At 38.0% G+C, this 20,611-nt stretch overlaps 1 protein-coding gene across 5 annotated transcripts in view; it reads right to left on the bottom strand.

Moving 5' to 3' along the window:
- Positions 1–5,795: 5,795 nt before the first annotated feature.
- The window catches only part of CCDC93 (CCC complex scaffolding subunit CCDC93), a 53,548-nt gene continuing 38,732 nt past the window's right edge, over positions 5,796–20,611 (bottom strand). For 3 of the 5 annotated variants that reach the window (XM_080620952.1, XM_080620953.1, XM_080620955.1), the window contains 7 exons: positions 19,788–19,859; positions 19,416–19,524; positions 16,197–16,279; positions 13,041–13,078; positions 11,547–11,631; positions 7,499–7,612; positions 5,796–6,058 (listed from right to left, as the gene is read on the bottom strand). In XM_080620952.1, coding sequence (XP_080477078.1) covers positions 6,005–6,058; positions 7,499–7,612; positions 11,547–11,631; positions 13,041–13,078; positions 16,197–16,279; positions 19,416–19,524; positions 19,788–19,859 — 555 coding nt within the window. In that variant the 3' untranslated portion in view covers positions 5,796–6,004. Of the gene's footprint in view, positions 6,059–7,498; positions 7,613–10,703; positions 11,632–13,040; positions 13,079–16,196; positions 16,280–19,415; positions 19,525–19,787; positions 19,860–20,611 lie in introns of those variants that run through there. The other 2 variants (XR_013957200.1, XM_080620954.1) reach the window with 2 other exon arrangements.

Raw genomic sequence — 20,611 nt, 5'->3', positions numbered from 1 at the left:
CTGTGCATGTCTGCATTTAGAAGAGCAGCAGCATATTCAGGATTTAAAATCCTGGGGTTTAATCACGTGGAGACTGAGCTTAGCATGGGGGGCTATGGCTTAACCTGCTGGTTGCTGGCTCCTGCTAAAAGCCAGTGTTGTGGTTTAAGCCAGTCGGCAAGTCAGCCACACAGTTTCTACTCCCCGCCCTCCCCGCCCCCCAGGAGGGATGGGGAGGAGAATCGAAAAAATGTAACTCCCACGGGTTGAGATAAGAACAGTCCAGTAACTAAGGTATAACACAAATCACTACTGCTACCACCAATAATAATAATGATAAGGGAAATAACAAGGGAAGAGAATACGATACCACCCGCCAAAAACGAGCCCGACAGAGCAGAGCGTGCCCTTCCGGGTAACTCCCAGTTACATCCCCCGGCATGACGTGCTGTGGTATGGAATACCTCTTTGGCTAGTTTGGGTCAGGTGTCCTGTCCCTGCTTCCTCCCGACTTCCCCTCCTCCCTGGCAGAGCATGAGACTCACAGAGTCCTTGGTCAGAGTAAATTCTGACCAGCAACTGAAAACATCAGTTTTATCAGTATTATCCCCAGGCCAAAAGTCAAAAACACAGTGCTGCACCAGCTACTAAGAAGGAGAAAAAGTGACTGCTGCTGCTGAACCCAGGACAGCCAGAAAAGGCATTACCATGCTTAGGCTCCTGCACTGAGAGCATGGAGATTTACCTGTGGATTTGTGCCAAACCCAGTAACTTGGTGAGATGGGAGCGTTAACTGTTGTGTAGTTGTCAACCTTGATTAAAAAAAGTTGGAACTGTGCATAGTTTTCTTCCTCCATTGGTATTTTATTTCCATGATTACTCTTATTAAAGCTTCCAACTTTAACTGAGAAAAAAAGAGGAAAGAGAAAAATCAAGCACACAAGCATTCCTCTTTTTGGCAGTTCGAGCATTAGAGTTTAGAACTTACATTCTCACCTTGTTTTCCTTTGGCTTCAAGACAGACTAAGGAAAGCATGAAAAATACAACTCATGTTAACTAAGATAAATTATACAATATCCTGAATATCTAAAAAAAAATAATCAGATATTCTAAAGAATCATGTTTTGGCAGTGCTTAGATGTACGGTCTTCTATTTCCTCAAACAGAAGTTGCCAGTCTGGACTACACCAGTCATCTCTGCTTGCAAGCAGTGCACTAGAAGTTTAAATTTTATTTCCTAACACTGAACCTACTCCTAGAAAAACTCACTGGAAACCTCTGCTCAGCAGAAAAGCACTGCTATATCCTGCAACAAGGCTCTGAGAACCCTGCAGCTATACTGAAATTAAGCCTCAGTTGCAATCCATAGATAGTGCAGAAATCAAAGAGCTTTGGAAGATGAATGTGAGCAGAAAATGCTAATAACCTTCTGTGCTCATCTCTCTAAGAAACCAACATCCATGCTATGCTTCCACAGTGAAAGAAGCTCTTCAAGTAATTTATTACTGTACCCAGGAGTTCCTCATCTTTCAATCAGACTCAGGCATCTCCTTCTAAATAGCTGTTTTTACATGAGAATTCCCAAGCCCTTCCTACATGAAGATTGATGCAAAACAATGAAGGGCTTGGCCCCAAGAATAGATATTAACAAACCCTTGTGAGGAGCACCTCACAAGGTGGTACACCTCACTGTGTACACCAGAGTCACCAAGACACCATGTATTGGGAGCAGCTGATTACAGGAATGAGCTGCTGGGTGGGAAGCAGCCACTTACAATGCCTGAACTGCTGGGTAAAGAGGCACAATGCCTGCTTGTAGCTCCAGAGACCAGAGCCTGGGGAGCTCCGATGCCAACTGGCTAAGTTGGCAGAAGCTACAGCCATGGCTGTGCAGACACTGTGTAAATAAACAGGCTTCTTCTGTTCATAATTTTTTTAGATAAAAAGATCATCCTAAGAGTCTATCATCCATCACCGAAATGGGTGAGATTTGTGTATCACCTTGTACATGTGTTCTACTCACATGCCTAATATAGCAAAGCTGGCTCCAAGGAGGTGGATGTACCAGCAAAGCATGATACTCCAGCTCTCTGTTCCGCCTAAGTACCAGCAGCTACACAAACTGGGAGCTAAAAGAAGTAATGCACTTTTTCTCCTGCAAGTAATTTTATTTTTCTAAAGAAATTTCAGTAAAGTTTTATTACGTCCTGTATGGCTGGATATACCTGTGCCACAGTGTCTCCAGAGAATAAAGAGTACGTGTTATTTGGCTACACAGTAAAATGCTTTTGCATGTCATACATTTCTCCCCCATCAAACACTACACACTAGGGTCACACTTCAATAAGTAGATTTTCAAGGAAATAAAGATGAAAAAGGGAAGAGCCCTTAAAGAAAATACTCGTCACATTTTATTTTCCCTTCAAAGATTTTCTTTTATTCAGAGCAGCAATGACTTGGAGCAATACTCAGTTGTTTTGATATACTGCGAGAAGAAGACTGTCTGCTCTGTCATGCTTGGATTAGGTGTGTGTCACTGATTTCACTCTCAAAAGGTATTTTACAAGTGTGCTTGTGGAACTGCATTTAAAGAAAGGTGTCACAGTCTAAAAGGTAAGTGTGTATGCCTTAAGTTCAGAGACTGTCTCAGCAGCCTTACTTTACAGCAGTCCATTCAAGCGTATCAAAATTATTAAATTAATTGAAATGCAAATTAAAGCTCTTAGTGGGCTCTATCAAATAATAATAATAAAAATGTTTTACTACAACTCCTGTAGATGTTATTTTACAAAGCCTGGTAACACCAAATGAATTCAGGGCAAGATCTTTCTCTTTAAGCAGTCACAAGAAATCCAGCAACATTGAGGTAAAATTCTGAGAAACTCTTTGCTCCTCCCTTGCAGAATAAAGACATATTCTGCTTGCTCTAGGTTTGTATAGTCCTTTGCACACTATATCCACATGTACATCTCACTCCCAGATTCTAGTGCTTCAGCTGCACAGCTTCAGTCACCAAACTGTGAGCACTGAAAATGCTTTTAATTTTGTAGATCAAAAACCTAATGTAATAACTATGCAAAAGGACTTTGAATCTCCAGCAAAGGTATGGTTTGCATTGATGCTTACTGACTTAAAGGAAGAAAACCACTTTAAAGCACTACCCTCCCTTCTTTGAGAACTCTGCTTAGAAGTTACCTTCCTGAACTGCCCTTCACCTCAACAAAGAGCTGTCATCATTTTACTTTCAGTTGTTTCTGTTTGGCAGGATTGCCAAGTTTATAGCATCAGAGCATCTTGGATACAGTTCCCAAAACCCACCTTCCCCAGATAGCCACAGCACGATGCGTACTTGTTCCTCCACACTACAACTGAGGGGGGACAGCCTGATCCAGCAGTTAAGCCTGACAGTCACCAACTGACACATAAGGGGGAATGAAGGTGGCTGTTAGCAGAAGTGTCTCTTTCATTTTGACGCCACAGGTACCAGAAGAAAGGGCACCACCCCCCCACTCCCCACGTCTGTGACAGAGGGCAAGGAACAGCTGATGTAACTGTTTCATACTTCTTCAGCCTCTTTCCTCTCATTTTCACAGTGGTGTCTGAGAGCAGAGGTAGCATCTGCCTGCCCTGGATTTCCACCTATTGTAGAAAGAAATTGACTTGTTACAGTAAATTATCATCTGGACTCTGATTTATTTTCTATGTGGAGTAGTAACTGGATCTTCACAAATCCCAGATTTGTATCTTAGTGAAAATCACTAGCTCCCAGCCAAAGCAATGGATCTAATGTTTTATATTTCATGCTAAAGTTTCCAGGGTACTATATTTATAGCAGGTAAGGATAAAGTTTAATATTATACTGAACAAATAATCACACCATTTATTCTACACACAGATTCTTTAGTTACTCTACCTAGGAGATTTTCCTTGATACTATAGCAACTTTGATTAAAATAATAAATCCCAAATTGATATGCACATTCAAGTTATTTAAGTGCCTGGTATACAAATACATCATAGCTTGAATTCACAAACAGGTTATATTGGTGCCAAAGTTAAATTATTCAATTTACAAATTAGAATGAAAATTACAGTTTGTATAGAGGGCAAAGTTTGTAGACATAAATAATGTCTCCTAATATCAAAGCTGACTACAGAAAATCTGCAAGTAGCAGTCAGTGCAAATGTCCCTCTTTGGAGGAACTCTGAATGCAATTTTTTTCCTTCTTTGAAGGTGCTTGGCATTTTGCCTTCACTATTTCACTAACTCTAGGAAGACTGACTTTTTGAATAAAGATATCCAGTCACTAACTAGTGTGGGGGAGCAAAGTACAAGCTGGATCAGTAGAAAGGTTTTCTTTGTTTGTACTGAAGGACCAGGAAAAGTCTTTCAGAATGCTACAAGAACATGGTCTCATTTATGAGAGGGTTGAACCTAGTTGACCACAGTTCCGGTAACTCACTGCATCCTACCTGCACAGAACAATCTCCTTATGCAAGGCTTAACAAATGTCCACACTTCTCCATTTTCAATGCTCCAGAGTTTGCATACATTCATGTGCTAATACCAAACTTTTTGTTGTATTCAGGAGTGGAACCAGGTGTTGCACTGTGATGAGCTTGTCCAGTCACCACTGAGAATACTGTATCTTTAGCAGATAATTACAGACGGCAAATAAAACATTCCAGGGACCTCCTTTGGTAGTTTGTGCCAAATACCAGAACATCAAGCTTACCAAGGAGAAAAAAAAAAAATGTTACCAATTCCATGGACACATGAAAACATCCTTATGAGTGAATGTTGACACAATTAATCTTTCAATGTGCTTGTAATCAGAAAGCATGTTAAGGCTTCCAAAGCAACTTCCACCTTAAAAATACGATAGCAGAAGGTCACTGGATTCCAAACATTCTTTATTTTATATTTGCTGCCATAGAAAGTAACGGAACAGCACTGCTATAAGTGTTACTGGTGAAAAAGAACATGGGGCCTCTTTCTTCTGAAGATGTGATTTACATTAAGAAGTCTGTCCAAAATCCTGATGTTAAGTACAAAAAGCAACTGTTTGAATTATAAAATACTGTATATACAGATATAAAAATGTTTCAGAAAGTGTTCCACAAAGTTTCTAAACTTTCAAGAGCAAATCTTCAGCAGGGTAAATAGGTTGTTGTCTTCAAAGGTGAACATCAGTTCATGGGAGCAGAAGGTCTGAATCTTTTTCTTCCTATATTACAGGTGACATAGGCTCTGATTTTATCCCAGCCAGGCATAAAATGATAATCCTAGTGATTAAGGTGTTTTTTTCCTGGAGCTATTAATTTAACAAGTACACTCTCTATATATAAAAATGAAATTTCAAAGAAATTTATACAACAGCTAAACTTTATAAAAATATAGATCTATAATTTTACACCAGGAATTACGCAAGGCAAGTTTCCATTTTCTTATATGTTAATCATTAGAAATTATTTTTTATCCCTTGGAATCTTATCTATGGCTAGAGTGTAAACTAAAACGATGTGAAGTTATTAGATGGTGAAGAAAGTTTCAAGAATCCCATTTTGTGGCATTTTTTTAGCCAAAATTAACAAACCGCTGCACTCTGCAGGGCTCGGCTTGTCGGTACTGGATATATTACACAGTATATATCTATTTATTCCAGAATCTTGACCTAATTCAGTGTTAAAACCCAAGTAAAACACATCCCCATTGTTCTTACTGGGGGAAAAAAAAACCAAACCCAAATAAATAAAATTAGACAGTATTTCTATTTTGCTGTACTGCATCAACTCTTTACTGTGCAGTGGAGGCAATAATGAAGAATACAGCCAGTGATGAAGGAATGTAAAACTGAATACATACTGGAAAAAAAACCCCACTTTTATAGCTGTGTGTATATATATATATACGTATTTTATATATATATCTCTATATATCTACATTGCAGTTATAACTGTCACCTCACAAAAGAGATTCAATGGACTGAACAATCATCTAGAAACTTCACCAGCTGAAGTTCTTCAGGAAGAACTGGCTTTCAGCTTGGACAGCAGTATTTCATTCTTACGGCATTCCTGTTAACAGAAATCAAACAGGTAAGGAGGCAGTCACTCTTTACTAGCTACATCTTCACATCAGCAAAACTAAACCCTTTTATTTTGAGTGATCTCCAAGTAGTCTGGAGTGAGTGATGAGCTCAAAATAATTCTGATTCATCCATAATGGTATTCAAATGGTAATAGTCATTAAACTTTCATTCGTTAAAACATTTATTAGACATTCAAGCTAAAAGGAATGCTGCTTGTCCATTCATCTGAAGTTTGTAGAACCATAGAATGGTTTGAGTTGGAAGGGACCTTAAAGATCATCTAGTTCCAAACCCCTCCCACAGGCAGGGACACCTTCCAGTAGGTCAGGTTGCTCAAAGCCCCATCTAGCCTGGCCTTGAACACTGCCAGGCATGGGGCAGCCACAGGTTCTCTGGGCAACCTGTTCGAGTGTCTCACCACCCTCACAGTAAAGTTGTTACAAGCAGCTAAAGTAAATCTTTTTACTTACAAATTAAATACATCTGAAACCAAGATTACTTTTAGCTGACCTGGAACATCACAAGACAGTTTGCAAAAATGTCAGTGTTAAGGGCACAACTGTGGGTCAAGAAATATATTTACATAGTACATACCACCTGGTTTCAATACCACAACTGTGATTTCATTTATTTTTAAGGATAGCAAGGTTGAGTAGAAGTTACTTCACAAGGCAGCAGAAATCAATTACTAAAAGAAAAAAAAAAAAAACAACAAAACCCCCCCAAAAAATCCACCTAACTTCTGCAACTACGATGTAAAAATCTGTATGTCCGAATAGCTGAATATTAGCTGAACAGTACCTATGCCCTAGAGTATGTCATCCAAAACAGGAAGGAACTGTCTCAGCACAAAGCAGGACAAATTACAGAAAGATGTTTTTCCTCAAAAAGCTGAAACCAAATGACTATTTTGCTTGGCAGCACTACTTTGTCATTCATTATCATGGAGGCAATAATTAAGAGAAACACATTACGATGAAAAGCTTGGAAAAGGCTAAATTAACAAAGTGTTAAACATGGCTTTCACAGTGGTTAGAAAATAAGGCCAGCTCCTAAAGGCATTTATAACTACTGAGACTCTGGATTCCCTCCCTTATTCACATGCATTTCCACAACCCTCTTTGCTCCAATACCTAACTGCCCATAGATCTTCAAGAGATTCCATTTGGAAACCTAAATATACAGCTTGCTTTGTAACAAATGTTCCTTCCCCTGTAACATGGAGTAGGAGGCTAATCTATCAATGAAAAAGAATTTCCAGAATCAAATTCAAGAGTCCAAGAAAGATGTGGAGATTACCACCAAGAGACATTGTGAACATGGTGCAGTAAGCATCGTATCAGGTAATCTTGTGCATATATTAATGCACAAGTCAAGCCAAAAATGGGTTACTGAACACTTGACAGTTTAGCAAAAATGTTCTTACCTCTTTAAATTCTTTCACTGTTTTAAAGTAAAGCCTCTGTTTCTCTAGAAGCTCTAAATAGTCATCATTCAACTGGTCTCTTCGCATTTTGTTTTCTTGTTTCTTCTTTTCCATCTGTTGATACACAAAAGAGATAAGAGATCATTATATACATTGTATAAGGAATATACATACACATATATATACACTATATAAGGAACAGTTATCTATGCTAGACAATGGGAGACAGATGCTTCATAAGTGATAACCCTGGCTTGTGCTTTAAATGCAACGAACATTTAGGCCAGCTTTTAAATTGAAAACCTAACACTGAAGTCTCAGTACCAGTGGTACTAGTGGTAGTATTCAGAGTTAAACTACAGCTCACATCTCTGCAAGCCAGGAATCCTGCTCACTGAACAAGCCTATTGCAACAATGACACAGTGAAATTATTAACAAAAACTCCCAACCAACCAAAACCAACACAATAATAAAAAAAAAAAAGATTCCTGATGCAACACAGATCTTGTTTTGGTTGTTTGTTAGTTGTATCAAACAGGAAGGGCAGGAGATATCTTTGCCTTCCTATGCAATGCTGTTCTTGCTCAAGACTCACTCGTAAGAAAACTCTTCTTTTTTCTGTGTGCCAAAGTTGTGACAAACATAACTTCAGTCGCTAAATGTGAAGGAGACTGGTTCTTATTCTAGAATAGACTGCCTTCTCTCAGGGATAGTTCTAATGAAGTTCTTCCATCACTGCATCACAGACAAGTTTAGTGCTTGTCTGTAAATCTTCCCTCCATCCAGTGCTAAGGCACAACCACATAAAAAAGAGCCCTGCTGTATTCCTCTCCCCAAAAATTATTTTGCATACTCTGACAAGCTTTCACCTCCTAAATTTTGACAGGGAAAAATGCAATTCTAAAACCTGCAAGAATCCCCTAAAGCCCAAACAAGCATGTAATTACACAGCAGCAGAACTTGCTGCATTTCTAGATCAATGTTGATATGTAAATCTCATTGATATGGCTAAATGAAATGAGTTGATATGGCTAAAAGAAATGAGTTGATATGGCTAAAAGAAATGAGCAGATCCCAAACTTTCTCTGTGTATGAACACTGCTGACAAGGTACGTCTCCTTTACAAAGCCAGCTGCTGTCCAAAAGGTATGCACTCCCTACTAACATAACCTATCAGGGCCTGTACACTTTTAAAGTTATGCTTGAGGAAGAAGCAGCATCACATGTGTTCATGCAGAAAAAGGTATTATGTGCATCCCATCCTTGAGGATGAGACTAAAACCAACATTGCTGGAACACCTAGGACCTAGATTTTGTTTAGAGATAAGGCCCTATTACTATCCTTTGATAAATTGCTTCCTTTATGCATGACTATCACACATCTCCCAACATACTCCTCGTAAAGGAAACTGTCCTACTCTGTTCTCAGCAAGTCTCATGAGTATCTGTTATCACACTGAAATGCTTGTTCACAAGTTACTTGTCCGTGGTAGCAAGTATGTCCGATTTCTCCTTAGGCCTCTCTTACGATGCAATTACATATTATAAGCTTTGCAAACTGAAATTTCAGGTAGAAGGTGTAAGGTCTTCAGGGCTGTACAGAAAACAAAGTGGATGTACTGTGAGCACTTCGAATGCACAACAGATAAAAGTTGAACAGGTAAGACTAAACCATGACAGGGATGAATAACCCTTGCAGTGCACAACTAGCCTGTCTATTGAAAAAGCCATCCAACAGCCTAGGCGAAGAATAAGAAAACTGTCCCTTCTGCTGTAGAGCTGTTCCCCAAGGAATCATGTGAATTGTTAAAATTTTTTGAGCATCCGTTTGTTGTCAGTATCTTCACTGAGAAACCAACATCAGAAGGTAGAGAAGGATTATCTACTCCATCACTAACAATTTTTTTTCCCCTCAATCAAGATAAGCTTAGGTTTTTCATTCAGAAAATGTTTTTCTCCATTAGTTGTCACTGCTACCTCCTGCTGACCCAAATACCTGCACCTAGGAATGAAATGTCACTTCTGACCTCTCACAATATGCCAGTGGCTAAACTGCCAGTGCAGAAATGAGGCACAAGTGAAGTGAGCTGCCATGGCTTTCAGCAACCATCAGAGATGCTGAAATTGTATTTCCCCCCCAAATAATGAGCCATCTGACATGATAGCTGCCATTCATTTTCCTCTCCCTTATCTGTACAAGCAGATTTTTTATTTGATATATTAAGATATTTGAGAATATAATAAGAGAGTCCAGAATGATTTCATGGACTTAAAAAGATTGAAGAGTTCAATTGCAAGAACATGAAGTCAGTCACAGCAGACCTTTCAGTCTGCTGTCACTCCTTACACTTGCTTGGCCATTACACATTTCTCTGCATGTAACAAAGACAAGACAGAAGACAAAATACTGAACTCCTGGACAGTTTCAGTTTGGAGCAGTTGCTTGCTGCAGCCATTAAAATAATGTCATTCTTCCAAAACAAAGATGTCTAATCATCTCACAGTGAAGCTCATCTTCACTAGTCAGAACTGCACTGTTCTATTTTCATAACCTCAGTTTGATGCCAAGCCAGTCATTAGGTTAACAGCACTGAAGATAGAAAGATGATCCACACATACAACCACCAGTATCACTATCCTTTTTGCTGTCATTTTGTCCTCTCTGAAAATAAGAGGTCAAGCAAATAAAAATAATTCACTGCAAAAAATGGCAATGAACTAGCCACTTCTTCAAACACAGCGGTCTATAGTGAACATCATATATTTTTAGAGTTTATTAGTACAAAAGCTTTATTACAGCTTGAGCTGCACCCCATTTTATTTTTTTCTATATACAAATGTTTATCATACTTGCTACTTGAAATTTTTGTTTAGCTGTTGAGATAAAACAGCCCAATACCTGGACAGACTGCACTTTCAGTACATACTCTATATTGATTAACAGTCTATCATACTTCCATTTGAACTCAAATAAAGAACAGCTATAATCCACTACCAAGAATCTTGTGGCTCTACAGAGAAAAGAATCTCAGAGCCCTTTTATGTGACTTAGGAAAATATCAGTATATTCGCATATGAAAATAAAAGAGTAAAACAACACAATCACAGAATCATAGAATAGTTTGGGTTGGAAGGGACCTTCAAAGATCATCTAGTCCAACCCCCTGGCAATGAGCAGGGACATCTTCAACTAGATCAGGTTGCCCAGAACCACATCCTACAAGTTAGTAACGATCATTACCAAGAAGTACTTGAGCCAATTCATTGTATGCAAATAAGCCTGTGGACAGCTTTACTTGGAGCTGCTGCTAGACCTCATGCTTGCATTGCCCCAAGTGACAACACAAGTCAACTGAGGCTGTGCTTTTACAAAATAGCTCCCAAATGTTACCAAAGGCAGTTTTGCCATCTTTGAGTGAGCACTGGGGCCCTGCTCCCACACAAACACCTTTCACACTTGCTATACGGACACCACACACACACTAACCCCTTTCTAAATCAGGTTAAAAACAATAAAAAAAATAAAACCAACAACAACAAAAAACACACACAAAAAAAAAAAAACAAAACACCTGAGTGGATTCAACAAGGTGTCAGATGACTGCTGCAACTGGCACAAAGCAAGCTGATGGCTGGGACTCTTGTGAGGTGCTGCTGACCCTCTTCAGCAGCAGCAAGCAGCTTCAATCAGCTCCACCTGCCTGGGGAACCATACCTGAGACACAGGTGTGACTGTCCCCATGAAATCCAAATGGAAGAATTCTCATTGACTTCAGTGACATACAGCTGTTTCAAGCATCTAAATCACTACACTGCCAATAACAAAGCTTCCTGTCAGGACAGAAACGTTACGATACCTCTGCTCTATTCCAGTCAGTAACATTGTAGTGGTGAAAGGTTTCTTATGAATGTGAAAAGAAATACTACTTGTTATTTGCTTGCTTAATTTGCAGCTCACATAATGGACTTCTCCATGCACAAGTATCCAAGAGGCTTTTCTGAAATAATTCCCAGGTTTTAGCATAGAAAGTGTGAAGAGTCTCTGACCTTCATTCGATTCTGTTTGATGCCTTCTACAATCTGCTCCATCTGCCGTAAAAACTGCTCCCGAGAACCAGAAGATGACATTGCTCTGGAGAGAAAGAAAAAAAAAAAAAGGTAACAACTGCCAGGGATGTGGGACGCGTCTCACCTACACTTGTCTTACGCATTTACCCATGTCCAAGAATTCACACTGCTTAGTGTTCTATGCAAAAATTTCGTGTCTTTAATCACTGATAGCACTGCAGCTCTTCAGCTGGTATAAACTGTCAAAGAGACAGAAAGGGAGACTTCAGAGCTCATCACAAGTGTTCTCCCTGTTAGTTCAAATCTGTTCCTTTCTCTCACGTGTTGTACAGAAATAAATTGCTATTAGCTAACCAAAAGCACAAGCTTTTAAAATCAGCTGTTGTGAATATTAAGAAGTGTAGAGGACTAGAAGACAGGCAAATATTCTAAAAAAAATAATTTCATGCCCTAACAGGGAAAGCCCAGAAGTAATTTTATACTTGTAACATCTCTTAAACATGCTAAAAATAATGAAAGAAAATACAATGCCCACATACCCACCCACCCAACAAAAGATCCAAAAGCCAGGTGCCAATACAGTATTCATTTCTCCTGCCTGAACAGAATCAAAAGGATGTCATCACTGAGCAAAACAGATCTACAATCTTTGCTGCAAAGGAAAAGATCTGAAATACTTAATTCTTGGGTTTTGTTGTAATTAAAAGTTTTGCACATCACAATCAGGGAAAAAAGAATTTAAAATCAAGAATTCTGACTAAACACCGAAGGAAACAGTTGGATAGAAGCAAGTAAAGAGATAATTACTCTGGGGAAAACAAAACAAAAACCAAGCAACCAACAAAAAAGCAGCTTAGAATTTCACAACAGAATTACAAAATGATATAACAGGAAGATTTGTTTAAAACTATTAAATGGGCATCCCCTCACCCACGACTCTCCCCAAAATTTCATACTGGATTTTTTTGAAGTCAAAATCCCCCAGAGAAAAATAAACACTGGCTGCATTGCAGACTGATATTCGAGCTCAAACTTCCAAGGAAACCACAATTTTACCTAAAGACTTCACACTACATCAAAACCTTTAAATACAGAATTAGTTTACAAGAAACATGTCTAAAAATATATCCGAGCCTAATGTTTTGAACCTAATGTAATAACCACAACTTCACAAATAGAGAAAAATATTTAAATTAATGCCAGGAAATTTACAAGTAAATGACTTCTTTCCACAACTGCAACTGAAGAGACAGATATTAAAAACATATGTTGGCTATAAAAGTTAGGTAATTCCAAGTCCATGATTCCCCAAACATTGGCTTGAACAGTATTAAGCTATATAACTATTTTATAAACTAGTTTATAAAAACTTCTAACACATTTTTAGTCTCTACAACTCATGCCCACTCCCATTTTTCCAAACCAGCCGTATGACTCATTGCAACTATCAAGAGAAAAAGAACCATTACTTACTGATGAAAGTTGTCATGAATAGAATTCAGTAAGTTGACCTGTGAATTAGAAGAAGAATTTGTCCTTTCTGGCATGACTTTTCATGGACAACAAAATGAAATTTAGTTAAAAAATTCGACTACATATATATTCCCCTGACAAGAAGACAGCTGTACGAAAATCACCATAAGGTTACTTTCAGCACAGAAACCACAAGACCATGTCAACCAAGACTCCCCATGTCACCCCACCAAACCACCACAACAAGGAGTAACTCCCACTGCCTAAAAGTAACTCAAATTGTATTTAACAGTACTGAAGATGCTAGCTTTGAAGCTATTAGCAGCACAGCTGCATCAAGAAGCTGCAACTTGGCTCATCAGCCTAAAACATGAGGAAAAAACCCCAACAAACAAAAAAAACTCAACAGAAAAAAAAAAAAACCCAAACTTATTTCTGCTTCTGAGACTGGAACAGTGTCTCCACACACTACCCGAAAGACTCACCAAGTTCTGCAGGAACGGGAGGTGAATTTCTGCACTGCTTTCATTGTGCAGATGAGTTTTACAGGTTTCCACAGCCATGCATCTTCACTTACTTTCCTTATATGCATTTTACAGGCTATTAAAAGATTAAGTTCTAACACGTACAGAATGGCATTTTGCACGCATGGCTTCTCTTATACTAACATTGCATTGAATCAAGACAGAAACAGAAATTTGTAATGGGCATTAGGTATATTTTGTTGCTGTCAGTATAAACTCACCCACCTAATTAAACTATACGTAGAATATATTCTGTGGAATCACCTTTGATTTTTTTCTTGCTCTATCTATATTGCTGAGAGTACTAAAATTCACCAAGTAGCAATTAATGTGATTCTGTCTCTTGGCTTTCAATATTTCTTGCAAGTCTCCTGTGGTTAAACCTTCCAAGCAGTTTCTCCCTTTGATGAATATTTTAAAGTGTTCTATACTAAACAAACCAGAGCTCTGCAATCAGAATAACTTGCTCCACTGCTATGGGAAAGCTAAATTGATCTCTCCCAAATCAAAATCTCTCTTCCATCTGAATGAGACAGCGGTAAGCATTTGCATAGCAGAAACTGCAGTTCTTCCTGACCTTACTTTGAAAAATTCAAACAGAAATTCTGAACAGACTCCAAAGCAGCCAAAATGCTTAAAAATTCCAGTTACTTAGAGGAAAGAAATTACAGCATGACTCATCAATATTTGCCAAGTCCACATCTCTGCCTCAGGATACTTCCAATGAGTGCGTTTAAGAATATAATTATAGTCTATACAGCAAAAAATTTAAGTCATGAAAAGTAATACTGCACAGCTGTTGCATAGTAAGAGTGCTGATGTGTTATATTACAGACAGTAAAATCAGTGTATAAACCCCAAATCAAAGACATCATGAAAAAAAAGTTTAAAAGCATTTAAAAAAATTAATCACAAAATATGATTAAAATATGAAGCATACTCAAGAGACCTTTCATGTCAGAACTAATCCTTGTAGTCAAAATCTCACTGTGTAACAGTTGTTACTATTGTTATTTTAAAGCAATTATGCTCAGAGTATTTTATGAAAGGGTTGGGTTTGTGAGGAGAAAGAGGAAAAAACACCCAAAACCAACAACAAAACAAGACAAGAAAAAGCACAAGCATATTCCAGAAATCTTTGTGAGGCGCTCACACCAAAGGCATCTTTTTTACATTACTAGACAATATTTACTTGCTGAAACCTTGTTCTAATATTGAAAGCAACACAAGGAAACTTCCACTATATTCTACATTTAAAAAAAGGCTGCATCAGAAGACATTCAGAAATCTCTCTCGTGACTGACATCAAGCTAAGACCTCTTTATTTGTCTTTTGAAACTATATTCATGTAAGTAAAGCCTGGAACTGGGGAAAACGCAAAGCACCCCCTACTCCCAAGACGCTGAATTGTATTTGCAAGAATACTCCCAACTTATACAACAATGAAATTCATCTGCTCTTTATTCTGCTTGCTGTTTTTATGTGCCATTACAAAAACTATCTTTGTGCACTTTTTAGATTTGCAAGCTTGCCCTCAAAAAAAAAAAAAATCTGCATAAAACTATAAAACTTCAGGGAGAAGTTAAAGTAAGATGAATTTAATAGCTGCTACTCAATGTAGTATTTTAAATCTGGTATATTGTTATCTGCAACTTCTTGTATTATGAATACATTTCACTATTTGGAATAAGAAAATAAAACCAATGAAAGACCACAGGAAAACAAAGCATGTCATAATCTTCTTACAGACTTAGGTAAGGCATTTGCTAGGACTCCTGGCAGCCATTATACAACCCACTCTTGCACAGGGATGAGATACTGGAACAGGTTGCCCAGAGAAGCTGTGGCTACCCCATCCCTGGAAGTGTTCAAGGCCAGGTTGGACGGGGCCCCGAGCAACCTGGTTGAGTAGAAGGTGTCCCTGCATGAGGCAGGGGGGCTAGAAATAGATGATTTTTAAGGTCCCTTCCAACCCAAACCATTCTATGATTCTAAGTATCGAAACATTATATATTTTACAAGTAATGTCATAATTCTTAGTAAGCTCTGCTTGTCATCAAAAAAAGACAGAAAAATTGAGATCACTTAATTAAGTCACTCCCCAAGAAGAAGGGAGGGGAAAAAAAAACAAACAACCCACATTGCTTTCATGGAAACTACTCTTCTGATCCCAATCCAGTTAGAATCATCAGCAATTTCAGTGTAGTCAGGCTCAGACCCTGAAAACTAACTCTGATGTTGCTGACAACAGCTGGAATTTGCCCTCCAAAAGCTACTGCCTTTTCACTGGTTCACAATAAGAGATATTGACCAAACCGAGGAGGAAAAAAAAAAAAAAAAAAAAAAAGAAAGAGGGTAATTTGGACCTGTCATAACAAGACAGATATTTGCTAATCAAATATTACTAATGTTTCGTGAATGCAGTGAGTAGTTTAAACATGCTGTACTAATAGCACTTACTTTACAGCACAGACCATTTCCCCCTCAATGTCAGAAATATTCTTACAAGTCAGTTGTTTCATTTTCACTTAGACTGCTCTGCCACAACTGAATGTGGTGAAAGCCAAGTAAAAACTCTATCTCCTTCTCCATAGACTGAATATTTAGGAAACAGTGATTAACATTTTCTTACCTCCTTTTCCAAATATACTTTTTTATCATCCAGTGTATTATAAAGAGTAAAGAACTGCTTTGTTTCTTTGTGTGTTGCTGAGACTGCAAACAAAAAAAAAGGTAGCATAATAAAAGAGCATGAGGTGAAATCTGTAAAAATACTTTGTAAGCTTTACCTAACATACTTTCCACTATCAATAATGGCACACTTTAATACATCCTGGAAGGATATTCCGTCTGCATTTAAATCTCCAGCAGGGTTTGCAGCTATCAGATTTTATGAGAACACCACAGCTCAGTGTTTAAATTAAGCCTCAACTGCTGACAGAATATATGTTGGCACTACCAGCTGTGCTTTCTTGACACTGTCTGTTCACCCTTCTTTCATAAACTTTACCCTTATACCATACAGCTTGCTGTGCTGCCAACAGTTGCCCTCGCACAGCTTGTCCATTGTGGTGGAGAGGCACAGGCTCAGCAGGGACAGATAGGAAACAGATAATATGATAGCACTGCGTGGAAAAAAAGTGCATTGTATTATATATTTCAAGTTAATCGTGCTCAAGATGCCCAAGAAAGCTCTTACTGCTTTAAAGTCTTTTTTTTCTCTCCTTACAATTTAGAATTAAATAATGTTTTCAAATACATTCTGGTTTTGATGATTATACCAGATGTTGGTCACAGCTCAGACATGCATTCCCTTTGGGCCTACAAGATGATGACTGATACTCAGATATGCAAAGTGTTCATCTATTTTTTGGTCTTCAATGCCTAAGGAAACCTAAAATATTTGTGAATCCCAAGAGAAGAGTTCATCAGAGAAGGAGAGTTGGCAAAAATTGTTACAGCTAATATATTAAGCACTGTGTAGAATTCTAAACCTGGAAAAAAGGTATGGGTTAAAAAAGATAAACCTGAGTGAAACCATGCTTATTACATTAAACTCTGAAGGCTAACAAGTTCCCATCTTTAGATAAAACCTTTACTGAACTGATATGCTAGACTAAGCTTCTGAATGGAAGCATTTAGAGACAGCATGACCTCCCCTCCCACATCACATCATCACTGAACATACAAATTTTGTAAGAAATACCAACTTTTGATTTGAACAATTCTGTTCTCCAGCTGAAGCCCAACAGCAACCCACAGCTCAAAGCTGAATGTTTTAGTGACTGCTGCTTCTGTAGTAATGAGATGCTGGGGACCAAAGTGCTTTCTTATTGCTACAGTATGATTGTGACACATGTTCTACACATGATGTAGCCTCGAGAAACATACTGAGTACTGGGAGCCTGAAAGCGCTGAAGAATTCAGGAAATCCTGGAATAGGCTGACAAATTAGTTAGGGCTGTTCAGAACATTCCACAAAGATTTTCCAAATGCTGAAATAAGGCTGCTTTTTGAAGAACTGCACGAATACGAGGATCTCCAACAGGCTTACTTCTGGTGTGCTCTATTAGTTTGTTTTTTGCAGGACTGGAAAATACATTTCCCTAACTGTTTCCTTCTTGCAGCTCTTCACTTTCTGGCAGCAGCTCTGGTAGTCACACATCTTTTAGGAGTGGATTCCACATACCAACTCAGAAGAAAACTTTTCAAGAGTTCCACTGGGTTAGAAAGTTGTACCATTTTATAGAGCCTTGTGGGCACACACCAGAGCTCACATAAGGTAAGACAGGCAAAGCAGGAAGAGGAAAAAGGAGCCATTTGGCTCACTGATTCTCTTGAAACCGCAGCTTAATGTTCTCAAGGAAAGAGGTTCAGTTAGGTCAAAAACAAAGCAGGAAATTCTTGTACAGAATCAAGAATTGCTGAGACTGGAAGGAAACGCTGAAGACTGTTTTGTCCCAACACCCCGGAGATCAAAGTTCAAAAATACCAGGTTTTGGCAACTCCAAATATCACCTGAATCTGGCTGAATGAAAAGCCTCTAAAAAATACCACAATTCATAGGCAGACTTGCTAGAGGTTTTCAGGTCATTTTTCCAAAAGCTTAGCTTGTACAATGCAAGTTCCTGGCTACAACTGAGCAGTGTGTTAAGTAACTATACGTATTTTGTACTATGGAAAACAAAGTCCCATAAAATTCAAAGCATCTTAGATCTACAAAGCTTCACAAGTCTCTTCAATCTTAATCTTTCTTTACGCCATATACAAATGAAGCCCCCGTCTTCTAAGCAGGCAGATGCTCTGAGCATAGATTATTTGTCTGAAGTCACCTTGACATGACAGAGAAAACAATCTGCAGAAAATTTAATGCAAGACAACAAAGTTGTCTTTATAGCTGGACTTGATTAAATAAACTGCACAGTACATAAGAAGCAAAGTGGGGGGAAGGAAGTACTGGATTTGTACTCACTAAAGAAGTCCATCTATTCTATGCATTGAATCAGATAATGCATGGAAGATACCACACGATTATGTCACCAGAGATGCTTCATCAGGGCAAAGGATTTGCATCAAAATTAGATAAAAATTTCAGAACTGCTCAACCTTCAAGAGCTTGGTTCACACACATATTTAATAAGTGCAAAATACCTTTAGAACACTAGCTAGTTCTTCTTGATAGAAACTTATTTTAGCTTATGCTAATACGAAAGCTACATCAAATATACACTGGTAAATATACCGGTCTGTTATCAATTTAATGGAATAACTTCCAAATTTTATTCAGTTTGTATGTTTCATACCATCTATGCACAGCAAGTGCACAGCTTACACACACCTATCTAAAAAGTCAACTGAGCGCATTTACCTGTTTTATAACATCTTATCATAAGAAAAGTTAAAGACAATTTGTAGTCTAATACTACCAAGATATTGCAGGATATTTATTTTGACATAGTTTGGTTCAGAACCAGATATCTCATGTCAGTGAAAACAATGCAAGCAATCTAATGGTAAGAGCAATTAATTAAACACACCTCGAATTTACTGCAACCTCACTTGTAAACGGTGAATTAAGGACTTTCTAAAAACACATTATCCAAAATGACTGAACCTGTTGCAGACAAAATTTACTACAGAGATCCTGTGCATCAAGTTTCACGCTCAATAAAATTCTTCTAGCCAGTTTATAAAACCTTGAAAATAGGGTGTATAACATGAATACCAAAAGGTCCTGAAGAGATCACAAAGTTAGCAAGTGCTGTTGTTATATGCTATAAGCTTAAAAATGCAATTGCCCTCCTTTCAGGGCTTTAGCCTTCAGCAGGATGTTCCTGCTAGATATACATACCCTGACTGTAAAGTTCAATAAATCTCTTCTGATACTGTGTTAGCTCAGCTCGGCTGGGTACTTCATCAATCTTGCGCTGCAAAATGGCTATTTCTCTGTTTCTTCTTGCCTGAATAGAAAGTTAGGAGGGGAGAAAACAAAGCCTCTTCTTGTTCTCTTCTTAAAATGGATGAAGCCCCCCCAGCAATATTTCGTTACTAAATAATTAATTAAGAAAAGCATTGGCTGAGGCTCAATTTCTTTCGTAACTCATTTGTGACAGAAAAAAATTTTAAAAAACCAGAAAAACCCCAACAAAAAGTAGTATTAGAAGTTACAAGGTAAGAAAATGTCAATAATTTTGTACAAGCAAATTTATGAAGAGTCACTCACCAGTAACAGACGGATCTTTTGAAGCTTATCTTTCTCAGTTTTGTACTGCTGTTCTATAATCTTATTCGGCTCCTAGAATTTAAGAACCCAAAACAACTGTGAATTACAGTAGCATGAGAGCTGCAGTGCAAAAACATGCAGACTGGGTTTATTTTCTGTATTTGTCCAATTCCCATTTAATGGCTCCCACAATAACGGCACCATTTGCTTTTGTATTTTTTTTTAAACAATGATTCATAATCTGCATTAAAAACCTGACATCTTTTACTGTAAACAAGTGTATTTTGCTGGCTTTTAAGCCTTCAATATTTTAGTTGTTAAGGTTTGTCAACAATTTTTCGACTGTTTTACAACAGTCATGCTTTAAATAAAGATCTATATCAGAAGATTGCCCATACTCCTTGTCTGAACGTTTATACTCTGATTCAGCAGGGGAGTTATGGACAAACATGGTCCAGGACCCTCTGACACATAGTGTAAATTTCTTGGATTGTGGACTTAAATTTTTAAACAAGAAAAAGATTATCTTTAAGACTTAAGTTTACATTTTAATTTTTTATTCTGTTTTCAGAAGAACAGCATGAAAATCTGTTTTCTACCTGTAACCTACCTCATCTCAGAGGCATTAATATACCAAATGTTTACAAGCTGAAAATACAAGTCATTCTAGCTTTTCCTTTTCTGTACATTATTCGTTGGTATCAGGCTGGATGCACTTGTGTTAAAGCCTAACTTCTGACAGTCACTCATGGCATGCAATGTACTGAGCCACTGAAAACTTGTGCTTTCATCCTTCAAACAAATTCACATTTTAAAAAAAATTA

The sequence above is a fragment of the Psittacula echo genome (assembly GCF_963264785.1).
Source record: "Psittacula echo genome assembly, chromosome: 6".
Classification (NCBI taxonomy): domain Eukaryota; kingdom Metazoa; phylum Chordata; class Aves; order Psittaciformes; family Psittacidae; genus Psittacula; species Psittacula echo.
The sequence above is the reverse complement of the archived record's forward strand: the minus strand, read 5'-3'. Positions and strand labels throughout refer to the sequence as shown.